General features: G+C 40.3%; 1 protein-coding gene across 1 annotated transcript in view; it reads left to right on the forward strand.

The window, feature by feature from the left end:
- The window catches only part of LOC134637050 (reticulon-4 receptor-like 1), a 107,346-nt gene extending 80,484 nt beyond the window's left edge, over positions 1 to 26,862 (forward strand). The window contains exons 2-3 of the mRNA XM_063487372.1: positions 20,414 to 20,868; positions 22,730 to 26,862. Coding sequence (XP_063343442.1) covers positions 20,414 to 20,868; positions 22,730 to 23,629 — 1,355 coding nt within the window. The 3' untranslated portion in view covers positions 23,630 to 26,862. The remainder of the gene's footprint in view (positions 1 to 20,413; positions 20,869 to 22,729) is intronic.
- Positions 26,863 to 27,307: the final 445 nt, after the last annotated feature.

The following is a 27,307-nucleotide window of genomic DNA, read 5'->3' on the forward strand; positions in this document are numbered from 1 at the left end:
TTTAGGGTGTTTCGAAACGTTTGTTTTTTAAATCTACTTCACTTCAAAGGGGCACATGGAGAGCTGGGGGCCTTCTAGCATATGGACTCTAATTGAAGGAAAGACAGAAAGAGAGATAAAGAGAGAGAGAAATTCAGGAGTGCGTGAGTTTGGGTGTGTGGGGGTTGAGGGTGTGTGCTGGCATATAGTTTACCTCAGTGTGAGACATTTTACCACCAGAACTCTGCAGCTGAGAACGATTGTTGTGTGTTTGTCTTCAGGGCTGCCATAAGCTGGCAGTACAAAGTGGCATTTATAAAAACGCACATGCACACAAAGACACACACACACACACACACACACACACACACACACACACACACACACACACACACACACACACACACACATATATTACTGGCATTGCCCAGCAGCCCTAAGCTGGAGTAAAAACAAGGGAAAAGCCAGGACCAGCTCTCTCTAGGATCAAAAGAATTCAGAGTCAAACTGCGTGGGTCAACTCTAATTCAGACACAGGGAGGAGGAAGAGAAGGAATAGAGGAGTAGAAACTGAGCGAAGTGACGGGGTCATGGGAAGGTGGTACAAAGCCGGTGAGAAATTGAGGATTATGTAGCCAAGGTGAAGGATTGGATTGAGCGAACGGTGAGTAAGTTGGGAAGGAGGACTGAGCTGGAGACATGCATTCATAATTCATCTCCAGCTGGCGTGTGCATTTGTGTGTGAGTTTCTGGCACAGTATGTACAATATGTGTGTGAGTGGGATGGAACTTGCATAGTGCTTGAAACTATGCAAGTAGTGCGCGTTTGCTTTTTTAGCTTGTACGTATGCGTGCACGTGCCGCAGCAATTGCACTCATTCCTCTCAACCATAATCTGGGTGTGTTGACACACACCCTTGACTGCATGTTTTTGTGTTTCTGCATTTAAAAAAAATTTTGTTTAGTGTGTGCTCACACGTGTGTGCATTTGGAGGTGTTTGTGTACAATGAGTGTGGCCTTCAGGAAGAAAAATCAGAACATTTATGGAGTCGTGATGAGTGGTTTGGCCCTCGTGCTGAAAAAGATCAGGGACACACTGCACTGTGGGTGTGCTTCTCTTTCCTTTTCTCGCCTCAGGTGAGGAAGAGTGGAGCCGTACTGCCTGAAATAATATGTTTCAGTTTAATTCACAGTCCTGAATTGCAAAGGTGTGTTTTGTTGAAGAACCCTTGTCTTTGTGTATGTGTATGTGTGTGCATGTCTGTGAGAGTGGGAGAGTATGTAAAAAGATATTCAATTGAAATTTCTGCCCTGAGTTCAGTGTCTCAGACAGCACATGCTTTCAGTATGTTAAATAAATTAAATGTGGAGTATAGTCAAACCCTGGTGTGCCCCAACACACACCAGGGTTTGAATAAGACAACATATTTTCTCCTATCAGCCACAATATTAATACTGTATGTCCCACCATCGTAGCTCTGACCTGTGAAGGTATGGACACAATTCCTCTGAGCGTGTCCTGTGTTGCCACCATGACTTTGGGAGCAGATCCTTTGAGTCATCTGCAATGCCTTGTTTTGTTATATGTAGAATTAGAGACTGGAGGTCTGGGTTCTGTCCTCATGTGCAGTTTCTGGAGTGTGGCGGATCTCATAGCAAGGGCGCTTCTGCCTCCTGTTAACAATGGTTGGTGCTGGGCAAGCTGAGAGGTTTGCACCTCCACATTGTGGATAAACTGCTGCTCAGTGAATGTAAAGTGAAGGGAGGTCACAATGAGAGGCAAGGTGCTGCTGGTCAGCTTTTGCTATTCTGAGATCGGCTACATTCAGCTAGCATTGTAGCAACGTAGCAGATGAGTTTCCTCTTGATAACCAACTTGGCCAGTATGTGTGATGTAGAGAAGATGGAGCATGAAAAAGGTGTTAATAATTACTTTAGTACATTAACAAGATGTAGGTCTGTGTTTCTGTGCTAATGATCATGTGATTATATATAGAATATCATGCTGAGCACTGAACAGAAATAAAGTGTCTAAAATGAGCTCAGTCTTAAAGACATGCAGTAGTAATAATATTTCTATTTAACACTGATAGAGGACATTTTTCTGAAAATTAATCATTTTTACTCTTTATACTTTATGCACAGTTTTCCAGTAATAGTTTTATGTGTTCTGGTGTGTTTTCATGGTGCTGTATTGCTTCTTTTCCTAAAGGAATGGTTTGAAAAAATTCCTCCACACCTTGTCATTTTCAGCTAATTATAAATCATTTTGGTGATAATGTAGATATGTGTTTAAAGTAGAAGCAATGTTTGTATAATTCTACAGCCAGAATTGTAGTGCAGAAAGATGCTGCAGACAGACAGACAGCACAAATGGTATGTTTTACTCTCATCCAAATTATCCTGTTAAATTGGTAAATTGTAGAGCAAGATGTTTTTCTTTGTGTGTGTATTGCATTCCTCTCTGCTTGCCTTTGTCTAAAAGTCACCACACGCCACTGGTTTTAATGTTGTGGCTGATCCATCTCTAAATCCTCTGCTGCCACCCCAATACAGTGGAGGTGAATCAAATTTTGTTTTGTGATGTTCAGAGAGCTTAAAATTACATCTGAAAAACGGTCACATGCTTTTTTTTTTTTTTCCAGAAACATTGTCCCGGTTATCCTGGATAATCCGTACACCTCTCTGTGAACCCTTTTCAAAAGTTTTTACCAAAATAAACAGTGGCAATAAACTAAGAGTCACTGCAATCAATGAAAGGGGAATCAAAATGGTAGAGTAACAGTAAACAAAAAGAAAACTAAGTCAGAAAAAGTGCAAAGAGTGAAAAGAAAACTGAAGGTAAATGAAAAGAATTATATTGAGCACTGACATTTAAATGTGAAAAATGGAAAAACCCAGTGTTTATTTACCGTATGGACAAGATTATTAGGCCATACCGCTTAATCTGAGAATTCACATTTTCAGTCTCGCTGCTGCAGGGTTTAAAAAATCGAGCACCTACCCATGCAGTCTGCCTTTACATATGTGAAAGAACAGGTCATTCGAAAGAGCACAGGCAATTCAGTTCAATTTTATTTAGCACCAAATCACAATAACAGTTGCCATGAAATTTCTTCCCTCCTTTATACTCCACGATCAGCTCTAAATGGTACTATTATAAACCTGAAGTGTTTAGAAACCTCAGCAACCACATAAACTTACAGAGTGGTGCCAAGTGCATAAAAATCACCAGCGCCCTGCTGACTGAGTAGAAGAGTTCCAAACCTCCACTGACATTAACATCAGCACAAAACCTGTTCACCAGGAGTTTCATGGCATGGGTTTCCATGGTTAAGCATCATCTATAGGTGTGATATGTAGGAGTATTTTTGTCCATATAGTGTATGTGAGATGACTGTGAGAATATTTAGTGTTAGAATTCTCAAGCATAACCTGAATTATGCAAACTGAAGCCCCAACATACTGTTTCTGGTGTGAACTGTATTTAGCCAGAGCTTTCTGCTGCACTTTTGTCCAATTAAGACAGGGAGAATAAAACAAACAAAATAAAAACAAATAAGAATAATGCAATTCATTTATTGGAGGAACAGGTTTTTATTTTTTAGTCATACAATAACAATCCAAGTTTAGACCATTTTCTTTTGGAAAAGTTTAAACCTACTCATCCTGCTAATCACAGCTTGGAATATCAGATTGTACAATGCACAAAAAAACCCAAATTTGGAGATTTACTGGAAAGAATATGTGGAGAATATAAGTTCCACACAGTGTTTCTGTCTACAATCTTAACAAGGTCAAACAGACAAACAAAGAAATTTTTTTTTTAAATCAGTACATACAAGAAGTATGAAAAACCGATTATAAGTTATTGTGATTTTTTAGCATGTTCTTTCTTTCAATATATGAATAACCTGAAAAGTCAAACAAAAAGTCATGTTTAACCATATCAGAAATGACATTTTCCCCTGTCAGTCATCAAAACCACCTGCACAGTGCTGTGTCTGTACACACTGAGCTGTAATAAGACCTCAGAGCATAGACACAGAACCAGGTCTAGGCATTTTCAGTGCACTGAATCTCAGTTCCTGTGTTTTTTATAATACTGTAGGTTTGAGTCCTTCATTACAATGCCACTGAAGAGGAACGCTCATAGTTTTCACAACATTGCTAATAGTCATACTCCTTCTCATACTTACCACATGGTGAAGTGGTATATTGACACTGATGCACAGCCAGCATAAAGCTAAGCAACAAAGAAAAATTGTTGCATTGCAGGAATTTCAAAGGTTTCTGTTAATACTTGGTATGTTTAGAGACATTTTTGATGTTGTGACTGAGTCATCACTGGAATACAGCTCCTCTGAATCCTGCATACTTACCCTCACCCTGAATGAATGGGTTTCAGGCTTTTTAAAGCCATCCTTACAGATGGTGAGTATTTTATACTCTAGGTAGATTTCCAGTGCATCACTTTTTTTTTATTTAAAAAAAGCCCCTAAAATGGGAAACACGATCAGGATCACCAGATAGCTGTTATAAGCAGAGCACAGCCCTTATACTAATAACAGAAGGGATCATTATAAGAAAGCGCAGAAGACGAGCATGATGAGACATTTCTAGATTATTCTAACCTTCACAGCAGCCAAACTCTGTGACTAATGGCAGAGTTTAACCGGCAACCTTCAGATTAGCTACATCCAATGACTGATTAGGGAAGTTTAACTGACATCCTCTTCTCGCTTCATCCATCTCCCTTTAGCTGATGGAGAAAATCTGTGACACCTCTCCCTGTTTCCCCCTCATACATCCTTCCTCTCCCTTCCACTTCCCATCTCATATTTCCTGACTGATGTCTCCTCTATGCCATTTCTCTGTCATTCCACCTGAATGCATTTTTCCACAAGCACCATGGTGTGAAAAATGTCAACATGAAAAGCAGGCCGAAGGGAAAATGTAGCACTTTGCAACTCTAATATCATGCTAATAGTGTTGTGAGAGCAGTTATATTGTGATCAGTTGAAAACTATTAGAAACAGTGTGACATTCTGGGTTTACATTGAGATGGTTGATCCATCAGTTTCAGTCCAGCGCAGTAATACAGTATATGTAGCTGTGCTTTCAAGTCATTAATCATTTTGTTGCTCTGGGTCTCACTTGTCAGCTCCTACATAAGCCATTTGGAACAAAACTGTTTACATCAATGCGACCAGTTCTATAGTACTTAAAGTCGTGCTCCACGGGGAGCTTATTTGATGAGAGGCTTGATGCCGATTTCCCCCTCTTGTTTCGTCCAATCAGGCTGAAAAATGGTCAGTGCCTGCCTGTGATTGGCTCTGTCAACAGCAAATGTGCAATAGCAGCGTGCTAACGCATAAAACAGCCCGTCGACAGATGATCCCTCAGACATGTCACTGCACTAAAATCGCACACTTCACTTGTCATTCTGGATATTTGGATTTGTAACCCTTCATCTCGCTCGCCTTCTGTCGCCTTTCTCTTTTTCTTCTGTCTTTTCTTGAGTCTGCACGTGGCTGATTTACAAGTGTAATCCCAGAGCTCGACAGAAATTTCTCTCCGGGAGCCTCAAAAACAAATACTTTGGAAATAAGGTGCAAGAGCACAGACACTCATTGCTAGAAAGATGTATGCAATAATAAGTCCTGATGTACTTTTAACAGTCTTTGTAATAGAGACAGATGGGAAACTAAAGGAACAAGAGGGAGGAAAGCGGAGGAGGGTGACAAAGGGTGATTCATACCGGCAGTGTAGAGAGGGGAGCAGGGAATGATTTAGTCACAAGAGGAAGAGAGATTTTCCTTGTGCTGGGAGAATTGGACAAACAGCTATTAAGAGAAGAACCACCTCGCCCCCATGCTGCACTTTCTCATCCTCTTCTCTTTGGGCTGTTGGACAAGCTCATTTCTTGCCACTTTCCACTGAGGATATCTGCCAAAGAGACGTCCGGATCCAGTGATGGGGCGACACGGGGCGGGGGCAGCACCAGCACCAGCACCTTAACACACAATTCATGTGAAGTGTGCATCAATGGGCACACACACAGACACACAAAGATGTTAAAACTGTTCATGCACACCATCTCAGCAGACACAGATGCCTGCTGCCAGATCAGGGTCAGTCAGCTGTGAAATTCCTGTGATTGGTGTGTATTTGCTCCACTGTGGGTATACATCGCTGTTTGTATGTGTCACTTTGCATCTGCATTTATGCCTGTAAGCCTGTGTGTTATCATTTGAAAGAGCGCAGTGTGTAAAATTGAAATTAAAACAGAACTATTTGCAAATTATTAAGACTTTAAATTGAATTGAAACAACCGGCAGCGTATTAAAGGTTGATAATTTTATTTTTTGTTTTTTAAATAATTTTGAGTAGTAAGATGAGCTTTAGTGTGTTATATCTGTGAAGGTTCTCAGTCATCCAGGTCATCGTAGTCTAAGAAGCTTGGAAAGAAAAGCATCTGGACTTCTTTAAGTTGCTTGAAGACGTTTCACCTCTCATCCGAGAAGCTTCTTCAGTTTTAAGGGTCAAATGGTGGAGAGTCCCAGATTTAAACCCAGTGGGAGTATCCCCTCAAATAGGGACAAAAGGACCCCCTCTACCTAATCACATGAGCCAAGGTGTGAAGACGGGTGTGGGTCCCAATCAGCCAGGGTTTCGGGTGAGCTCATTTTGAATTTTCACATGTCATTTTCACAGTGAGCTCACCCAAAACCCTGGCTGATTGGGACCCACACCCATCTTCACACCTTGGCTCATGTGATTAGGTAGATTTCCAAGCTTCTTAGACTTTAGTGTGTTATGATGGCACAAAGCATTCACAAGGTACTGGTGTCTAAACACAGATAGAAAAATCCGATCCAGCTAGATTTCACCATGTGCGCTTCACTGTAACTACCGTAACTCTCAACCACTTTGGGGTAGAGAGAAAATTAAAATGGTTTCTGAAAAATGATTATTTTCTAATTTTACAGCCAAAATTACAAGATAAGTCCAGGCGGGCTGATACTTGGGTGATAAAGGATTAAAGAATACTGAAAAATGCAGTTGAACTGAAAGTGTGGCTATTGATATTACATTCAGTACTTTAAGATGGCCTCGTTGTTCCATTTTTAATCTATTTGTTGAGAAGCATTCATTGTGCTAACAAGTGCATGGCCTTCCTGTGTCCTTAATGAATTTGTTTTGGGTGCCTGGGGAGCAAGGGCCACACCTCCTCTTTGAAATCTGAACATACCCCCTGTTTCCCATTGACACACGTCACCCTGTCGCTCTGTGTTATCGTCGCGGTTTTGAGTGAGGCAGGACAAGATGAAGAGCAGCAGCAGAAGCAGTGCCGTGAGCTCGCTCACATCTTACCGCTAATAGGCATGATTTAAATAGGGAAAGCTGTGACCTGCATCATCTGATTATGCATCTGAAGACTGTGGGTGTGTGCATATATGGGAGGGAGGGAGGGAGGGGTGAGCAAAGTTTTTCGGAGTATAATTAGAGTCTGATTAGTGTTGAGATAAGCTTAGCCTTTCAAATGACCCAATTACTGCATGCAAAGAGGGGTAGAGGTTATATTTGCGTTTGGTCTCTCTATCTCTGCCGTTGTCCATGCACGCACCCTCACCGATCGGAGAAGAGCGTGTGTATTTTTAATGGGCCAGTATGTTGTGTGCTGAACAGATGTCACAACGCCAGGCCAGTGGCCATGGGGGCCACAGCAGAGAATCAGACTGCCGAGACTGTCAGGCAGTGGAAAATAGACCTCATAGGACCAGCACTAATTATAAGATACCTAGATACCTTGAAAATAGCTTTCAAGCAGGCCTTCGTGAATTTGTTATACAAGCAAGGAGCCAGTGAACTTCTTTCATGCTAATGAACATCGATTTTTTATTTCAGCTTTAAACATTTTGCTTTCCTGCTGGACAAAGGCGCACAGCATTGCTGTTCTGATTAAAGAGTCTAGTTTTTAGTCTAATGTGATTACAAAATGGATATGCATGTTTTGGTGCATTAACAGTAGCTACACGTCATACAACACAATTCTGTAATCTTTCCCTTCCAGGCAGTCTTGATGTGCAAAATTCTGTGTGAACACCAAAGGAGTAGTTTATCAACGTGAGCACTTTATGTGTCAAATACACTGGGAGTAATCACATATTCACAAGCAAGGACTCTTCTGAAAGGTGTCATTGGTGGTGTGTTCAAGGACACTTTATTATCAAAACTTGAGAGTCACCTGTAGAAAAACTCCACATTCAATTATTATGTTTTCGCTGAACAGAATGGAGATGGCAGTCATGTCACTTTGGTTGTTAGTTGTTACACAGGACTCAGATTGATGGAGACGGATGGATAGATGGATGGCCCGGTTCAATCAAAAAGAAAAAAAAAAGTCTGATTTATCGCTTGTAATGATTGATCAGTACAATAAGAGCACTTAACTTTTCTGGCCCTCAAACAAAAACATTGTTTCGGTGGTTTTATTTGTCTTTTTTGTTTTCAAAAGTAAAACCTGCCTCAAACTGTGTAAGAAATGAAAAGTATTCTGATGTATAAAATGTTTTAAGATCTGCAGCACTTTTCTTGTTACGTCATGTCCCAAAGGCACTTCTACCTTTCCTCATAAGATTCTCTTTAAACAGTTAGACAGCGCATCAAGGATCAAAACAAGGGCGTAGCTACTGCTGCGTCTGTTTCAAGAAATCAATTGTTACTCCTACTCAGGCCCGGATAGCCAGTTATTTGCTTTTAAGTATTGTTTGAATTTTTTTGTTTGGGGTCACAAGAGTGGGACTTTGAATGAACAAAACTTTCAAAACTACAAAATAATAATTCCTAGGCCACAGGGAATCAGTGGTGCAGAGCCGGCAGTATTGACCTGATTTGTCTGCAATATGAAGATGGATGTTATGTACTATATTACATGAGAGGAGAGGATTATATAGTGCAGAGATATTTCAGCTGTGTCTTTGAGGCAATGACGCCATTTAAATCTCCTATTAACTCTGCCAGAGATTTATCACCGTTTGAATGAGCAATGCTAAATGATCTTCGGGATTATGCTAAGCTAAATCAACCACTAACAAGAGGGGAGCAGCATCTATATCGAGTGTCTGAGCTAGCCATCTTTCCTCCTGCACCCCTCCTCGCCCCCTGCATTTCTGCATTTTTGTAAACTGGACTTTTGTTCTGCGTGATCATTCCTGTTTCTTTTCTGTTTGTCAGTACAATCAACTCAGCCAAATGTCAAATTTCTTTAAAAGTGAAAACCAGGGCATTGGCCTTGTTTGCACTGCCTTAGTGCCCTTATGTTTTAGTATGTGTTTTGCTCTCTGCTTTTCTTGTGCTATTTTCCTGTTCAAATCCAGCTGTCGCTGCCTAATTGGAGTTGATTTTGCTTGTCTGCATGTGAACGTGGTTCACCTGTGCATTGCGCACATGTGGTTCATTGTGACTAAATTATTTTTTCGCAGTTTTTAGGCCAGTGACTATACAAGTGTGGTATGTATAATTGATTGGTAAGTGTTTATCTGACTCATCACGCAGAAGGTCATTGAATCGGGTGGCAATTCAGGAAGTCACAGTTGTGCTCTGTGCTGAGCAGACAGACATTTACACTCCTACATATATAATGGTTTACACTTCGAAGTAGATCCCTGTCATTCCCATCATCCTTTTTTTAGCTACAGTCTCACTTGCTATGCTCTCTTTCCCTCCCACACCACCACGCTGTGCCTCTCTCCTCCTGCCTCTGCTTTCATGTTATAAGAGCTCCACATTCCCTTTGAGCATGACATTGCCCATTCCTCCCCTCTCCGGATCCCTTCCTCTCCTTTTCCCTCCCGCTCTTACATTCCACATTCTGTTACCTTCTCCTTGTGTTTGCCAGAATGAGTGGCAGGTGTCTCTTCCAGATGCCAAGTTGTTGTTGGGAGGCAGTTTTGACGACGACCTGACAAGCAGCATGTGCGCTTGCAGTTTTTTTTTCCTCCTTCTTCTTCTTTCTCTGTGTGTTGTACGCACATTATTACTGGTATGGAGGAATGAGAATGAGAGAGAGGAGGAAGACAGATCTTGTAATTGAACCCTGGCTGTGCTTGATGAAGCTTTCAGCAAATATCTAACCAGGGAAGCTAAGATGAGAATTTAGACAAACAACCAGCGGGAAATGGATGCAGACACAGAGAGTGAAAAGAATGAGAGAGAAAGAGTTTTGATTAAAAAGGCATCACTTGCTGAACCAGACAATTACTGGTGTAAAGTGAACACCACATTGTGTACGCTACACCAGAGGACAAAAGGACATCGTCACCTGTGTGTTAATGAGGCAGTCAAGCTGGAATTTGAACAGCAAACCACTGGAGACAAAACTTTACCACTTCAGAAAGGCACGAATTACAGTATGAAATGATCAAAAGTGTGTTGACACCCAACTCCAAAAAATGATCTTGACCAATAGGGGGTGAAAATCAAGCCAAAGCACAGCTTTCTAAAACTGCAGGACCATGGCATTATGAAAAATAATAAAATAAAAAGAACAACAGGGCTAAAGCTACCGGATGGGACAGGGAGGGGAAAAGAAAAATCAAAAATGTAGCTCCCTAAATGGTCCGTCCTCAAAATGTTTTTTTTTTTTGTTGTTGTTGTTGTCTTGATAGGTAATTTTCCTCTTTTGACAGCAGCATCGGGCAAATGTTTATATAACTTCATCCATCTATCCAATATTCCTATCTCAGCTGTCATAGGGTGAGAGGCAGACTGGTCTATAGGCCTGTCTATAGGATTGGGGCTTTAGCAATAATTTTCACTAGCTTCCAGCAGCCACCCACAATCAGTGGGTGAATGCTCATTTTTTTCCTCACAACCAGTGGTTACCAGATGGTTGCAGATCAGTCTCTAGGCCTTTGTTACTGGGGCTTTACTTTAACATCACATGATTAGTGGTCACCTGTCTGCAAATTCTCAGTAACTGATTAAAGCAGCCACTGACTCCTATCTGACTTTGTTTCTCATACATACTATTTAAACACAGGCTTAGTCATTGGAAGCTCTCACATACTGCACTGTCCTGGAAAAGAGAAACGTGGAGAACACTTTAGCATGAGCTGTCTTTTGTGGATCCCATTGTGAAAACTACAAATAATAAGTCTGAAATCTAAGTCTGTGGTTTGGTCCCTCTATAAGACATTCCTGGACTCCAATTATAACGGAGTCCCTACTGTGCATAGTTCAGCTGGGCTAAGTGTTTACCCACTGCTGGCTAACTATCAGTGTTGAAGCCGGCAGAATAGTGAGCAAACAAATTACAATAGTCAGTGGAGAATAGTTATGTCGGGGGCTTATAAATACAAAAAAGAAAAGCAATACATTTTGGTTAAAACAAATAAACAGGAATGCTAAATATGCAGACTTTGAACTTTCAACTTGATGATATGACACACAAAGAGATTAAAAATTAGTTTTTTATCCATTTGGTGTAGAGATATGTAAACCTGAACACAGCTTTCCATCCCAACCTCAACACCATCCAGCACCTTCTGGATGAAATGGGAACATGACAGGGACCCAGATCTGATCACCCAACAACAGCATCCATCCTCACTAATACAAATCCCTGCAGCCAGGCTCAAAATTCTTATCAAAGGCTTTCTCAGAAGAGTGGAGGCTGTTATGGCAGCAGATTATTTTTAAGTATCATGGGGCATTTTAAGCCTTTATTACAGACAGTGGAGAGACGACAGGCAGAGAAACATGCAAGAAAGGTCTTTGGATGGACACAGCAGAACCTGTGGTTCATCGTAAGTGGTGAGCTGAACAGTTACTCATCACTCAAGTTAATTTGTACATGTGATGTCCTGGTGTCAAAGCTACTGTAATTTGTGCATCTAATGACTGTGTCGTTCATTTTACTGCCTTACTTGCAAGATGCTTCCTGGTTCAATATACTGTAAATCTCAATAGAAGACATTTTTCTTTGACAAACATCTATTTGGGGCAACAAAAACTCTTCTGAAGCTGCCCCCCCCCATCAAGGGCAAGGGATCAAGGGCAAGCAAACATGTGCTGTTGTCCAACTACTGCTCTATATAGCTCTAAAAATGTCTTAAGGCAGCAGGTATCAAATCAAATAAGATTTAAAATATTTAATCAAGAGAGATTCAAGCCAGGTATGAATCACTTTAATGAAAGTACCCATAATTCATTTTCTTATTTAACTGCAGCACATGGGGGAAATGCATCATAAACAGTTACCAGTGAAAAAGACTTTTGTTTTTTGTTTTTTTTACTTTGAAGCTCCATACTGGGAGTTTTTAGGGGTTTCAGATTTGGCCCAATTCCAGTTTGATACCACGGCTACTTGCTGATTTGCAATTATGTTTATGTATTTCAGCACTAGTACTGTGAAGCTAAAGGCAGTGGCGAGTCCAAAGAACTGCTGACTTCAAATTACGATGTTTCGAAACATGCTTGGAAACAAGGTCCTGTTGTTGATGCAGGATTGGAGATTTTCCCTCAAAGGTGCTGAGAACAGTAGCGTACATTTTGAGAAATGTCAACAGCTTATGCATCATTAAAAATGCCTATGTGGCTCAATCCTTGACTCACAGGCCCTTTTTTCTCTGTTTCTATCTTACTCTTAAAAGCTGTCTAACATCATAAGTGAACAGAGAAAATTTCGTGTTTTACAAGGCAAATGATGAATAAATAAAGCGTCTGGATGGATGGATGCTGGTGGGAGTTATACTGCCCCCGGTGTCAAAGCCATATGGCAGTCAGCAATCTTTTTATCTAATATCATCAGCTTCATCTCTCAATCTGTAAACTTTGAACACCCACAGTTAATCTGCAAGCAAAGATGAGCATAAATCAGCAGACATTTCCCTCAAATGGGAAACACATGCACACACTATATTGAACAATGAAAAGCAGAAAGATGGAGGATATAATTGGAAAGACTGAAGGGGGTAAAGGGTAAAGAGAAGGGTGTCAGATATAAAGAAATGATGAAAATACCAAAAGGAAAAAAAGAAATGAAAGACTGCAGGGGTAAACAAAAGGCAACGAGGGAGGAAAAGCAATTGGAAATGCAAACTTAAACGCTAACAGCATTATCACAAGTGTGTGTCAAGGAGTCTTGAACCAAAGACAATTTGGATGAAAAAATACATATAATGGGACCAGTGGGAACACGCTACTGGTGAGTTTACCATTGCAAATTTAAAGTATACTAACAGCTGAGAAATCATAAATGTGATTTGGGATGCAACTGAGGTTGGAGACGTTCCCAGTAGAATGTTGAGTGTACTTTACCAAGATATGAAGACCTTAAGATATGCAATGAGGAGCTGAATGTCACTGCCACGTCAGCTTTAACAACAAATTCATCAGCTGAAAGCATCTCGAGGCAAAAGATTAAGATGAGCTTCTATTCAAGCAAAGACAATAGAGTTCAGTCAAGTCCCGTCAAGCGATGCTGTTCAGTAAGAACCACAAAGAGACAAGGACGCAAACGCAGAAAGACGTACATGCACAGTATTTATTTCCCATGCTCACGCACACAAAGTAACAAACAGCAGCTTTATCCCTAATTAACAGACACAGCAGGTGGGGCAGAGCAGCACATGAAGATAAGCTGGGGAGGAAGGCAAGTGTAAATGTTCGGTAGAAAGAAGGCAGAAAAGCATGAAGAAAACGGGCAACACAGATGGACCGATAAAGCAAAGGAGTAGAGAAAAGTTAAGATAAAATCATTTCTATACCCCGCAACACTGAATATCCACTATATGTGTTACCGTTTATAGCAATAACGCATGACCAGTCAAGCCTATACACAGACTGGGGGGAAGAAAATGTGTGGAACAGATAAAAAAAAGAAAAGGAAAAGAGGACAGGGAAAAACGAGACAGACAAGGAGAACTAGGGAAGCCGGGGGCTGCACATGTGAAGGGAACTCTAACATTAATATTTAATGTAAAATTGATCAGTTTTTATACTTATTATTCAACCCTAGAGTGGGTCTGTCAGTGCAATGTATATATTCAAATTTAGATACATTAGTACAGCTCACAAACCAAGCTATGATCTTATTTGTTGGTGCTGCAAAAAGCACCTCAACACAGTAACAAACAGCAATGGCTAGTTTACGATGGCTTACTTATTTGCTGTTTAACAACACATTTTAAAATGAGTTGCTTCTTTTACTGCATTACTATTATTTTTGGCAAAAAAAACCCTTTCAGATCTGCTTCATCTCACTTTAGCACATTTCCCCTGCCAGTGTTTTGCAGTCATTGGCAGTTGCACATATTTGATCTGAAAAAATACCATGTAAGTTGGATATTGATTTAAGTTTGGGAACAATGCTACATGGCTATATAGTGATCACAGAAGAAGAGAAGTTTTGCTTGTGCTGTGATTCATTAGTTGTATAGATACTTGGCTGACAGTGACTGACAAGAAAAACTGCTAGTAAGTTAGTTATGATTCTCAATATGAAAATTTATGAAACATAAACATAAAACTGTTAAATGACATTGAGGTCTACCTGATGTTGCACGAGACCAGAGACCATCTCAAACTGAAACAAATTGAAACATTTCCCTTTTATTCTGCAGTGAGAAAATCCAAACTCTTGGATTGCACTGAATGGCTGTGCTGCGCTTTAAGGCAACTTGTGTCGGGGCCACCGCTGTGATAAAGATCTCTACTGCTGTTTTGTTGCTCTTTGTCAGATTCTCTTTCTCCGTGTGTCTTCCTCTGCTCTGTGCTCCCCTCTCGTGTGTTGAATGTGGTCAGTCACGATGCAGAGCAGCAAAACAGCAATAAAAATTCTCACACTGAGCTGGAATAAAATAAACAATAAAATAACATAAATATACATAAAATAACACGAATGAAATACTCTAAAAATGTTTTCCTTTCATTCTTACTTTCCTTCCCTCTTGGAGAGAGCCAACAGTGACATGCACGAACCAGCACATACAGGTGGACTCACTACCTGGGGGTGGGGTGGGGGGTGCTACTTTAATTTCTGCTAAAGGTTGCCACGCATATCTACAACAAATGTTTTGGTGCACTAACAACGTTTGAAAGATTAAAACTTTTGGGTGTGATTGACACATATTAAACACTTGAAAATCATGTTTACAATGACTTAGGAAACATGTTTAACTTTTCAAACCACGCATCGTAATTTTTTTCAATTCTTAATAAATTATGTATTTTTATCTCCAGATAAATAGTAAAAACATGGACAAATCCACAAATAATTAAGTAGTTGTTGCTTAACCATCCATATTTATTAATATTCATTATATCATACAATATTAAAGTACACAGTATTGATTTGTTGTTGGTATGAGAGAAGACAGAAGATGGGCTGCTGTGATAACGGAGGCTGTGTGCCAATTTTTTTTGACAAAAAGGTCAGACTTGTCCAACAGAGCAGACAGCGCTCTCAATACATCCTTCAGAAGAAATGTCACATACTTCTGCAAGAAAAAGTTTGTGAAGCCTTGGAGTTTCAGGTTTTTATAAAAGTGAACTAATGTGGTCTGATCTTTATCTAAAAAACAAGCTGATTAAACTTAAAGGAAACAAGCTGCTGTGCTTTCCATGCCTTTTTTTGTGAACACACTAAGCAATCAATCACAGTTAAGGCAGGAAAAAAATAAATGAACGACTGTGTTCCTGGGGAGATGAGATTGGATGTGTGGGTTGTAGAGGCTTCCTTCCCTATAAATAAAGGCATAAAAAGTCTAGACCGACATAGTCTGCACTTTCCCACTGGTTGGTGTGAAACGCAACTTTTTACTTAGTGTGTGCAATAAAGACATTAAAAGTGTGCGTGTCTGTATACAATTGGTTTAGCCAGATTGTGTGAAATATCACTTTTATAAGTAATCAATCCAGAAATCCAGGATTTTGTCATGTGCAATCTCAAATGTGCTTAACATAAAAGATTAAAACACAAAAACCTAAATATCTACTATAAGTAAGTCTATTATACCTCAGCAATAAAAACAGAGTAACACTTTTTAACACGACCCACAAATAAAGAGCAAGTACCCTGTACTTACCTGCATTTTGCAGGCAACAAGTCTGCAAAATGCAGGTAAATGCAAGAAATAATGAAATAATTACACTGTTAGACCACAAGTATCCTGTAATTACGTGTAACTTGGATGCAGTTTGCGGGCAACAAGTCAGGTTTTTGCAGGAAACAATGAGACAAGTACACTGTAAGTATCCTGTACTTTCTGGGGTGCGTGTAGTGTTATGGAGTGACTAAGGTGCAAGTACCCTGTACTTACATGCAATTTGCAGGCAACACGTGAGGTTTTTGCAAGAAACAATTAATCAAGTATACTGTACACCCTTATGTACACTTAAGTACATACCTTGTACTTAAGTGCAATTTGCAGTAAAGTACAGGGTACATAAGATGTAAGATGGGGAAATATTGTTTGTTTTTCTGGAAATGTACCATGAAATAACCCCTTAAAATTACTTAATTTAATTTTACATTAATATTTTATTGTTTCCTGTACAAAATAGGGTTGGGCGATTGGACGAATATATCGAATATCCCCTATCGTCAATAATTTTTACAAGGCTGATTTATTTATTTATTTGCCCATGAGTAAGTTTGCTAATAATGATGGAGCTAATAGAAGCAGTCAATAGAAAAAAAGAAATTTTTACATATCACCCAACCCTAGTACAAAACTTGTTACATGAAATTACACGTAATTACAGGGTACTTGCGGTCTAACAGTGAAATTATTTTATTGTTTCCTGCAAAAACCACACTAGCTGCGCACAGAATGCATGTAAGTACAGTGTGCTTGCGCCTCATTCGCAGGTCATGTTATAAAGTGTTACCAAAAACAGGGCAAAAAAAACTTAACAAATAGATAAAATACAGCCATAAAATAGCCACATTAGCCATCTGTTAGCATTAACATACTGTAGCTTTTCTATTTTTCCAGTATTGTATTAAAATGTGTTTCTTATTTAGTTGTAGCCAGCTGTGAGGTCAGTTTTAAAATGCAGGCAGTGGTTGGTTCAATCTTTTAGATTGTGTTGTTTGTCGTTGTCTTTGTTTATTAGCGTATTTGTAGGTTCCGCGTAATTTACCTTTAAGATATGAACTGAAATTATCTAAATAATTTGTAAAATTAATAAAACCTCTAAACTTAATCCTAAATACTTTTGTTAACTATAATGTATATTAATGAAAATGAGTTAAAAATCAACAGTGTAACTTGTAGCACATGGCCACCCCTCCCTGAGCCTGGTTCTGCTGGAGGTTTCTTCCTGTTAAAAGGGATATTTTCCTTTCCACTGGCGCCAAAGCTTTTGCTCAAAGGGATTCATGTGATTTTTGGGGTTTTCTCTGTTTTCTTTGTTTTGTTATAGGGTCTTTACCTTAAAACATAAAGGGCTTTGAGGCAACTACTGTTTGCATCTGACGACCTCAGAGCATTCACTGGGTTATAGACAGTGAGCAAGTCAGAGATCTTATTAGGAAGTGAAAACCACTGAGAGCTTTATGAACTATTAGAAGGATTTAAATATACTGACAAACACACATTATGTTACAGCGGGACAGAATGCTGCAGTCCCGCTTAGAGTAATACAGAATCGTGCAGTGCGTGGATAAAACTCTGCTGTCCTCTGCTTACATTTTAGAACATGTTGTTCTTTACAGAGCAGCGATGTCCTGGTCAGGATGACATCTGTACATCACATCTGTCCATATCACTCACACATGCCAGTTAATAGCTATTAGATCACTGAGTACTGAACCTGAAACTTTTTCAAAATAAGACAGTAAAAATTGGCACGAATCAATGTGTGACACTCTAGATGGCTTTTACTTTGAAAAGACAGGAATTCTAATTTCCCTGTCATTGGGTTGTATTTAGGGGGTTTAGGTGGAAGCATGACTTGTGTGGTTTAAATATAGGATATATTCAGTCATTTTAAAACAGGTATATAAAGAAAGCTGTACAAAGAAAATGTTAGCGAGTTTCTGGTTGTATATTAACGCATCAGGGGTGGCTGTAGCTTCAGAGGTAGAGTCGGTCATGTACTCGGAAGGTTGGTGATTCATTCCCTGGTTGCTCCAATCCGCATCCCAAATATTCCTGGGCAAGATACTAACCCTAAATTGCCTTTTGATGCATCCATTGGAGAGTGAATGTGTGTGACTGATAGAAAGCACTTAAGCATAGAAAAAATGGGATAAGTGAATGGGTGAATGTGGCATACTGCATAAATTGCTTTGAGTGCTCAGGTAGAGTAAAAAGGTGCCTTATAAGAATCAGAACCGGACTTCATTAATCTCTAAACCCTGGTTATGGGCCTGCTAACACAAAAACATGTTTCTATTTTGGCGTGATTGTCTTTGTGTTATTTTCTTTCTATTCCATTCTTAATTTGTTTCCCCTTTATATTGTTAAATATTGTTCATTGGATTTTTATTGTTTTTATTGTCACATATACAAAAACTTAACAAGATGCATGAGACAAGGAAACACAAACAGGCCTAAATTTGGAAAAAGAAGAGATGAAGCAGAAACACAGGAAAGATGATTATTACAACTTGTACAACTAATACTAGAAATAATATACAAGTTATGAACCGAAATGCAATAAATCACAAAACAAAGCCAGCACAGTATTGCAAACCATCAGTTAGAAAGACATGAAGTAAAAACAGATTTCAAAAGCTCAGAACCACAAGAAATTAAACTCACTATAGCAGGTATACCATCACCTCGACGTTGATGTGTTGTCTTTGTGTCACATACAAATGACGTCACCGAACTTTTGGCCACGTTGTTTTAACGACCACATGCAAATTAGGTGATACTCAATTGTAATGGGAAAAAAACAAAACCGAGTAGATTCTGGTTGGCTGATGGCTGCTCCTCCCTGAGCCCTTTCCTGTCTGAGGTTTCTTCCTGTTAAAAAAAAGTGTGTTTACTTCCCATTGTCACCACATGCTTACTATTAAGGGGTCATGTGACTGTTGGAGTTTCTTTCTAATATTATAGGAGCCTTTCATTTAACTATTTATTCTATTTATTCTTTATTTTACTTTATTTATTTATTGGTTTAATTTCAATACCCCTCTTGGCTCTCCCTTCTAATCATGCAATCTGAGACTTAAGCAGGTGCAAAAACACAAGTTATGCACACACACACACATTTCATTTCAAATAAAAGGAATCTTACTTGCTTGTGTCATCTTTGTCTGTATTGTATATGACTTGTCTAAATCAAATTTAAATGAATAATAATTATAATATTGTAGGGTCTTCAATCTGAAGTGCCTTAAACAGACTGTGGTTCTAAAGTTATGCTATATAAATAAAATTTAAATTGAAAGGCAGACATATACACCGACACACCAAAAGTTACACACAGGTCAGCACCTGATGTTCGTGTTGTATCGTTCTCTTCATTTAGCAGTTACTCCCAAGATCTGCACCCTCATCTCTTTCTGCTTGACTTCATTTTTGTCTCCCCAGCCCTACAAACACATCAAACACTAGAATGATCCAGAGCAGGGAAAAAAGTCAAATAAATGTGAGTGAGATGAAGGGAATCTGAAAACAAAAAGTAATATCCACTTCACAGCCACACTGCAGATGATTCCCCTATTCATCCTCCACCTCCTCCCTCTCCCAATATCCTCCTTTCTTGGTTTCCTTTATTGTGGGAACGTATTACAGGTGTGGTGTGTGTTCACTTGTAAGCAGCAGAAACATCGATTTTCTGTCGCCTTTAGAGGATAACCAAAGGATATAACACTGCATGATGGGATGCTGTGTGTGTGTGTGTGTATGTGCCATATTGTCAAGATTAGTGGTAGGAAGAGAAAAATATAAATGTATGTACCTCACTGACAGCAATACTAGCGCACGATAAAAAACACCACACACTCTCCCCTCTTAACAAAATGCTTGCACACCTGAGCAGTATTTTTCTATGTTTTGCACATTGTATACAGAGCCTTTCTGAGGCTTCGGTAGAAGATGATCCCATGACTTTAAATTTGGGAGTTCGAGCTAGTTTATTGTGAAGGTAGCAGTGGGTGTAGAAAAGGTTTGAGAGCAAACACTTTGCAAATAGTTGAAAAATATGTAGGAAGAATGAGCTCACACAACCATACACAAGTATGTGTGTGTGCGCGAGAGAGAGATTTGTGTCAGCGTTGTAATTCATCTGCACTGAACCATGCCTATTGTTGTCCTTGTAAACTGAGAGCAATGAGTGTTTCATTCAAGATGCGTCTGATAACAGAATCTCTGCCTTATGAATTAAATTAATATGGCTTGTCTCTCTCTCTCCTTTCCATCCTTCTCTTTTTTTCATCCCCATCCTCCCCTCCTCCTCCCCTCTCAGGTTACGGTGGGGTGGAGCTACTGTTGGTGTTGTGGGGCCTGGATCTCTCTTCACCCTGCCCTCGACACTGTATCTGCTACACTTCACCTAGCACTGTCTCCTGCCAGGCCCACAACTTCCATGCTGTGCCTGAGGGCATCCCCGCTCAGAGCGAGCGCGTTTTCTTGCAAAACAACAAGATCCAGCGGCTACTTCGAGGGCATTTCTCGCCCACTACCACTATGCTGTGGCTTTACTCCAACAACATCTCCTATATACAACCATCCACCTTCCATGGCTTTGACCGCCTAGAGGAGCTTGATCTTGGGGACAACCGGCACCTGAAGGCCATTGCCTCGGACACCTTCCTGGGCCTTGGTCGGCTACATGCCCTTCATCTATACCACTGTGGCCTGATCACCCTCCCTCCTGGGATCTTTTCAGGCTTACATAATCTCCAGTATCTCTATCTACAGGTACACGGATAACAGCTGCCTTTTATCTCTATTGTGTACTGCATCTGCCACCACAATCGCATTATGTTGTAATCTGTCAATCAAGTTGGTTCAGCACTTACGCCCCATGAATTGGTCCCTGATCAAATAACTGAGTGTAATGAAAATACCACAAGCTCTCCCGAAACAACAATACACCTATAGTACAACTTCTGTGGTTAACCTCTGCAAGAGAACTATGTAATCCAAAACCATGCCTGAATATATGATTTCATTAATTACGTAGTAGGTTTATGAAGAGAGAAGGATGATCTATTTATATCACGATGGAAAAATTGTTAAGATTGGCAGTGAATGATAGTGGTGCATTTACTGCAAAGTATCTTTGAGCAAGATGCTGAACCCTCAGTGGCCCGCGATGCAGAGTGTGAGTATGTGAACAGTAAAGGTTAAAAGTGGTTTGGGATAGAAAAAGAGGACTTCAGTGTCGTCTGGATGATTGAATGAAGCTTGTAGTAAGAAAGTTCTTTGAGTGCTTGAATTGAGTACAAAAGCGCTATGTAAGTGCCAGCCCATTTATGAAATATCTTTGGGTCTGTTAAGTGCAAATGTCAGATGTCTAGTAGTTTTGACTTGCTTGCTAGTTGTTGTCAGTGAGCTATAGCAGTCTAACAGGTTTAGACATGAAAGAGACTGGTTTTTACCTATTTGTGTTCAAATAAAGAGTCTGTTTAGATTTTTACACTGCTCTGGAGAAAACTTATATACCATATTGGGCCAAATAAAAGTGGAATTCATAACATTATATGAAGGGGTTAGAAAATTCTGTTTTCAAATCATATTTTCGAAAGGACAGTTTATCGGCACTAAAAGTGTTTCTACAACACGCTTTACTTTCACAAAGGGAATAAATTCATGATAAAAGCCTCATCAGATCATGAGCTGCATTCTCAGTGTTGACAGAGAGAAAATCATTGTTACTATGGGCAGTTTTTTTAAAGCTGAAATTACACAGCTGACTGTGTGACAGCTGACTGTGTGTGTAAGTGTGTTTTTCTCCTTAATGGATATGTTTTATTTGATTTATGTTTTTGTTATATTGAGAGTTAACAGCTCATAGCCTTTTTTCTTACTTTCTTACAGTACTTACTGTTTGTAGCTTTTAAGTGCTGTAACTGTTGCAATTTGAATTACGGCTAATTGGGTATTTATTCAGTTATTATTTTAATAAATGAAAAAGTTTTTCTTTTCTTTTTTCACTGAACTGAAAATTTACGGAACCATGAGTGAGTTCAAAACTGTCCAAAGGTTCATTATGAGTAATTTTTTTTTCATTGTTTCAACCCTACTTAGTAACTGAGGCAACAGCTACAGACTGACAAGTTTGGAAGCATTTTTACATCAAATGTTTGTTTGTTTGTTTTTTCAAAGAAACCCCAAAGGGAAAAAAATAGAGAGAAATCAGTTGGTAGAATGAGAGTAGATTACCCCTTATTATTTATTTGATATAGTAATCTCCAAACTCAGTCAAAAACTCAAAACATAGTTTTTAATTCAAAGGGTCCATTTTTGAGCCCCTTAATCCACTTTATTTAGCCAGTGCAAATTGGACATCCGGCCAACCACCCAGTTCAGTTAGTTTATGCATGTGTTCTCTATAACACACACACACACACACACACACACACCAAACACACATGTATAGTTTATTTAATGATTAAAATTAACATATTATCTGTATCTTGTATGATTCTAAAACAAACATAAAAATGCAAATGCAATGAATTACTCATACTCAAGTAATAAAAACTATGCTTGATGTCTTGCAACCCATTTTAAGCTTCTCTTTTTATCTTTCCTTTTTATTCCTACATCCTGGCAGGATAACCAGTTAGAATTCCTAGAGGATGATTTGTTCATCGACCTTCTGAACCTCAGTCATCTCTTCCTACATGGCAATCGTCTATGGAGTCTTCGCCAGAACACTTTTCGAGGTCTAGGAGTCTTAGACCGGCTCCTTCTCCACCAGAATCGAATCCAGTGGGTTGATCGTCAGGCCTTCCATGACCTTCGGCGTCTCACTACTTTGTACCTGTTTAATAACTCCCTCACTGAGCTGTCTGGTGCCACCCTGACTCTTCTGCCGGCCCTGGAGTACCTGCGACTCAACGACAACGCCTGGGAGTGTGACTGCAAGGCCCTGTCACTTTGGGATTGGCTGCGGAGGTTCAGAGGCTCCACCTCCTCTCTGATGTGTGTTTCGCCGCCTGAGCTGGCGGGGAGGGACCTGAAAACGCTCAAGAAAGAGGAGCTGCCCAGTTGCATATCAGGCGAGAGTCATGCGCATGGCGCCCCAGGTAGAGAGATTGAGCACGGGGAGTCTTTAAACCACCTGAATCGTCACAGAAACCATCACAACCACCATCAGCGGCCATACTTGCCCCACGGGGACCAGTACAGCTTGCCTTCACCCTCACCCCTACCACGGCCACCTAAAGGAGGTCGCCGAAACTGTACTCGCCGTGGCCGCAAGGCAAAAGGGGGGCTCAATGAGGTGCAGGTACTTCAGGAGGGGGGTGAAAAAGACTACACTCCAGATGGTGATAAATATGACCTGTCTGCCACAACAAGGAGGAAGAACAAGTGCATCCCCAGAACTTCCGTTGGCCCACCAATTGGGGTCCAGAGAGCTAATAACAAAGCAGGGTCACATCATGCAGGTTTAGTTTCGTGTTTGTCATCAGCTCTGCTGCTGTCATTCTACTTTGTGATCCTACGTTGAGACAGGAAACGGACACTGTTGTGCTGGTGACGCAACCTTATGATTCATTCTCCTGAACCACCTTGTTCTGGCTCTTTAAATGAGGCATGTGCACATAAATGTGTGTGTAAATGACTGTGTACAAAGGACTTCACTGAGAATCCCTGTGGTATTAATGCAGGGGTCATTCTGAGTCATAATCAATACATGTTAGTCAGGGAAAACTATTTTGCCCATTTGCTTTGATGATGTCACCAAGGGAAACAACAGGAAAACTTTTGTGTCTCTGGCATCAACTGCTTCACTGAATTTATGTACAGCCACATAAAATAACAAGCCAATAATTCAGCAACAGGAACACACAGTAAGTATCAAAACAGTTCATGGCTCGGTCTCTGCGTTTAGCCCCCGTGACACGATAGCGCTCACAACCGCAACCTCCATCTGTCAGTCAAGCCGAGAGGAAGACATACTCATTTGTAGCTGTCACCGTACTCACTCAGCAACACCTTAAGATCAAGAAAGAAAATACCGCTGACCCAAGTGGCAGGAAAATGAGTCATTGTGAAACGTTTTAGCAGTAATAGCTATAACCATTATATACCTGCAAATAAAGTGGTTTTCTTTCACGTATCAGGACAAGTTTAATGTGAATCTGTATGCTTAACTTTTAACTTCTTAGTCTAAATTCTGAAAGTACCACAGAAATTGTCACTCAACTATTCGCCATTCAGGTCTTCAAACTGTTGAAAACTATAATTTGTCCGTGCCCTCACATCGAAACTTCAAAAAGCCATTCAGAACTAACCAATCGTTTGAGGAGCCAGCTGGTCACAGTCAGTGTAAATGAATGGGAACGAGTGACTGAAAAAATTAAGATTTTTTGTATTAATGTTTGTATGTATATGTGTGTGTATGTGTGTGTGTGTGTGTGTCCTCTAAAAAAAAAATTAAAAAACACTAAAGCCATGCGGGTAGAATGAAGTTAGAAAGCAAGAGTGCCTATCGAGAGCCAGTTTCCAATATGGACAAAACTTTGGAATTTCATTCAGCCTTTGACCTCTGTGGCTACAAAACAGAGGCTCAGCTCATGCAGGTCAAGGAAAAGCTGAGGCCTGAGCCAGACTCACAATTCCAAGAAACAGATATGCACTTTCCTCTTTCATACCACAGAGGCTATAAATACATCTTCTAAAGAGAGATGATCCAATCCAAATATTCTTCGGAAGCTTTCAATCAGATGATGATCACCACAAGTCACGACATCTTCTGCAAAGATCCAATCGTTCATCAAAAGGAGAGCAGAGAAGTAGCTCAAAATCTGTGATGATCACCGGACGACTGACAAACTCCTGGTTTTCTTTCTTTGTTTAGTGTGCTCCGAAACAGACGGACTCATCGATGTGCAAGCCCTGACTGGAGACTTGGAGTTTAATGCTGCTACGTTTGAGGAGAGAGAATCCCATTGGCCTTTTGTTGGCTTGGGACTCCTCTTCAAGAAATTTCAAAAAGCACAGAAAGGACTGTGTGACATGGCGCCCTTTGAGAGGTTCAAGCACACACCCTCTAACCCTCCCAAAATAGCCCAATCTATCACCTTCACAGCCTTCCTGTCCCACTATAAACTCCCCATGAGTCCAGGGTTTTCGAATCACAAACAGAGCACCACAGATAATGCCGAGACTTTGACTCAGTCACTCAGCCAAAGTGCTCAATGACAAAACCTGTACAGATACTCATGGGCCACCCGGGTACCTTGGCAAGCCAGTAATGCTAAAGATCTCTTTGTTTCTTTTACAATTACAAAGTTATGAATCTTATTTTGAAAAGGAAAAATACCCTTTTATGCAAAAGATGAACTATAAGCTTAAAAAAAACAAGCTAAATAATTGACATGCTAACAAAAAGCACAAAAAATAATGAGTTTAGTTTTGCTGGCATCCTAAAAATACCTGGTTTTGATGGGAATTCATGAGCAGGGCCCGCATTTGTACCCTGCTTGGGTGTGTTTCCCGCTGAGCCCCGCCTTTTCATGTCTCTCTATCTAGATGTCGGGAAGCCTGTCACTTGAGTCATTCTCCTGACATGTAGGATTTAGAAATCCCTACTGGTGAACTTGTTTGTGCTGCTGTTAACCCAGAGGTGATGTAAATTGTGTCTGTTTATTCCTGTGAGGATGACTTTTATATATATATTAAAAAAAAGAGAAAAAAAAGTGGATAAACTGATTCTCTGATGTGTCTCAGTAGTTCCCTCAAAAAAAAAAAGAGAGAGACTAAAAACAGGGAGCTTGAGGCTGGAACTTTTATTATTATTTTTAAAATATGATTTTTATCATTATATCATTTTCCCTTTCAGTCTTTTTTTTTCTTTCCTGTTTTGTTTTCGCTGACTCACTGAAGATAAACGGTACACTGCACTGCTCCACCCCCTAACCCCTCCCCTTACCGCTCCTCCTGCTTTCCTATTCATCCCTCTTTTCTCCCTCCCCTCCCCTTCTCCTCACCCCTCCAAAACTTGCATCCTTTCTCTCTCCTTGTCTGTCTGTCTATTCGCTTTTCCTTCTCCTCCTTCTCTGCTCCTTTCCTTGCTACTCCCAACACACACACACACACACACACACACACACACACACACACACACACACACACACACACACACACACACACAGCTCTATCTCTAAACTCTTTTCCTTTACTCTCTTCCTTTGTGCAACCCAAATGTTTTGTATGTGGTTATCAAACAATGCCAGACTCAAAAGCTGTTTATAAATAACATTAAACAGAAAGTGTCCTCAAATGGCTGAGGTGGTCTTGTGTTTGTTTGCCTCCCTTTTGTCAGCGCATATGCGCATCTGTCTGTGTGTGGCTAATAGACATACGTCTAAAATGAGCCCTGGGGCTGAATGATAAGCGAGTGAAAGGAGAGGAAAATGGTTAAAAAGTTTTTTTAAAAAAAGAAAAAAAGAGCTAATGAATAAGTATGCACATCATCTACTGCTCGGAGAGAAACACTCACATTTAGCCAGGATATATTTTGGCCTCCTTCGTGTCCTAGTTTCACTCACTACGCTGCAGCCTCATATTAAATATGTATCAGAGTGAGTGTAAGCACATGCGCACGCACAAACTGTCAAATACACTCACCTGTCGAGCTCTATTAGCTGCGAGGGTGCCAGTGAGTTGTCTTGCGTCGGGTCAAGGCGAGGTCAGCTAGAGCGTTGGCATGTGCTGTGCCTGCTTTAAATGTGTTCATGCTCATGCGTGTGTCCGCATGTGAATTGTTGTATTGATGCAGGCGTGTGTGTTTGTGCACTAAATATGCATGCTCACCGCTGTACCTTGTATGCACACTGGCTCAGCAGATCTAGCCTGACAGCCGGCTAGGGCAGAGAGAGGTGTGCCTCTGAGAGACAATATCACTGCTCTGTTTGTAAAACAAAGCTGACAATTGGGAGAGAGAGAGAGTGAATTAGACACAAGGATTTAAAGGCAGAAGGGTGGATGTCCATGAAGTAGTTATCAGCGCCAGACAGACCAGCGGCCAGGGGATAGGAAGTCAGCATAACACAGGTGGCTCCAGCATCAGCGGCTGCTGGTGTAAAGTCGGTCACTGCGTGCGTCCCAAATGAAGCCTGGGTTGCAGCTTACATGTGTTCATTCATGTAGAGGCACTACACAAACCACTAGAAGCCAGCAT

Source organism: Pelmatolapia mariae, linkage group LG10_11 (genome assembly GCF_036321145.2).
Source record: "Pelmatolapia mariae isolate MD_Pm_ZW linkage group LG10_11, Pm_UMD_F_2, whole genome shotgun sequence".
Lineage (NCBI taxonomy): Eukaryota > Metazoa > Chordata > Actinopteri > Cichliformes > Cichlidae > Pelmatolapia > Pelmatolapia mariae.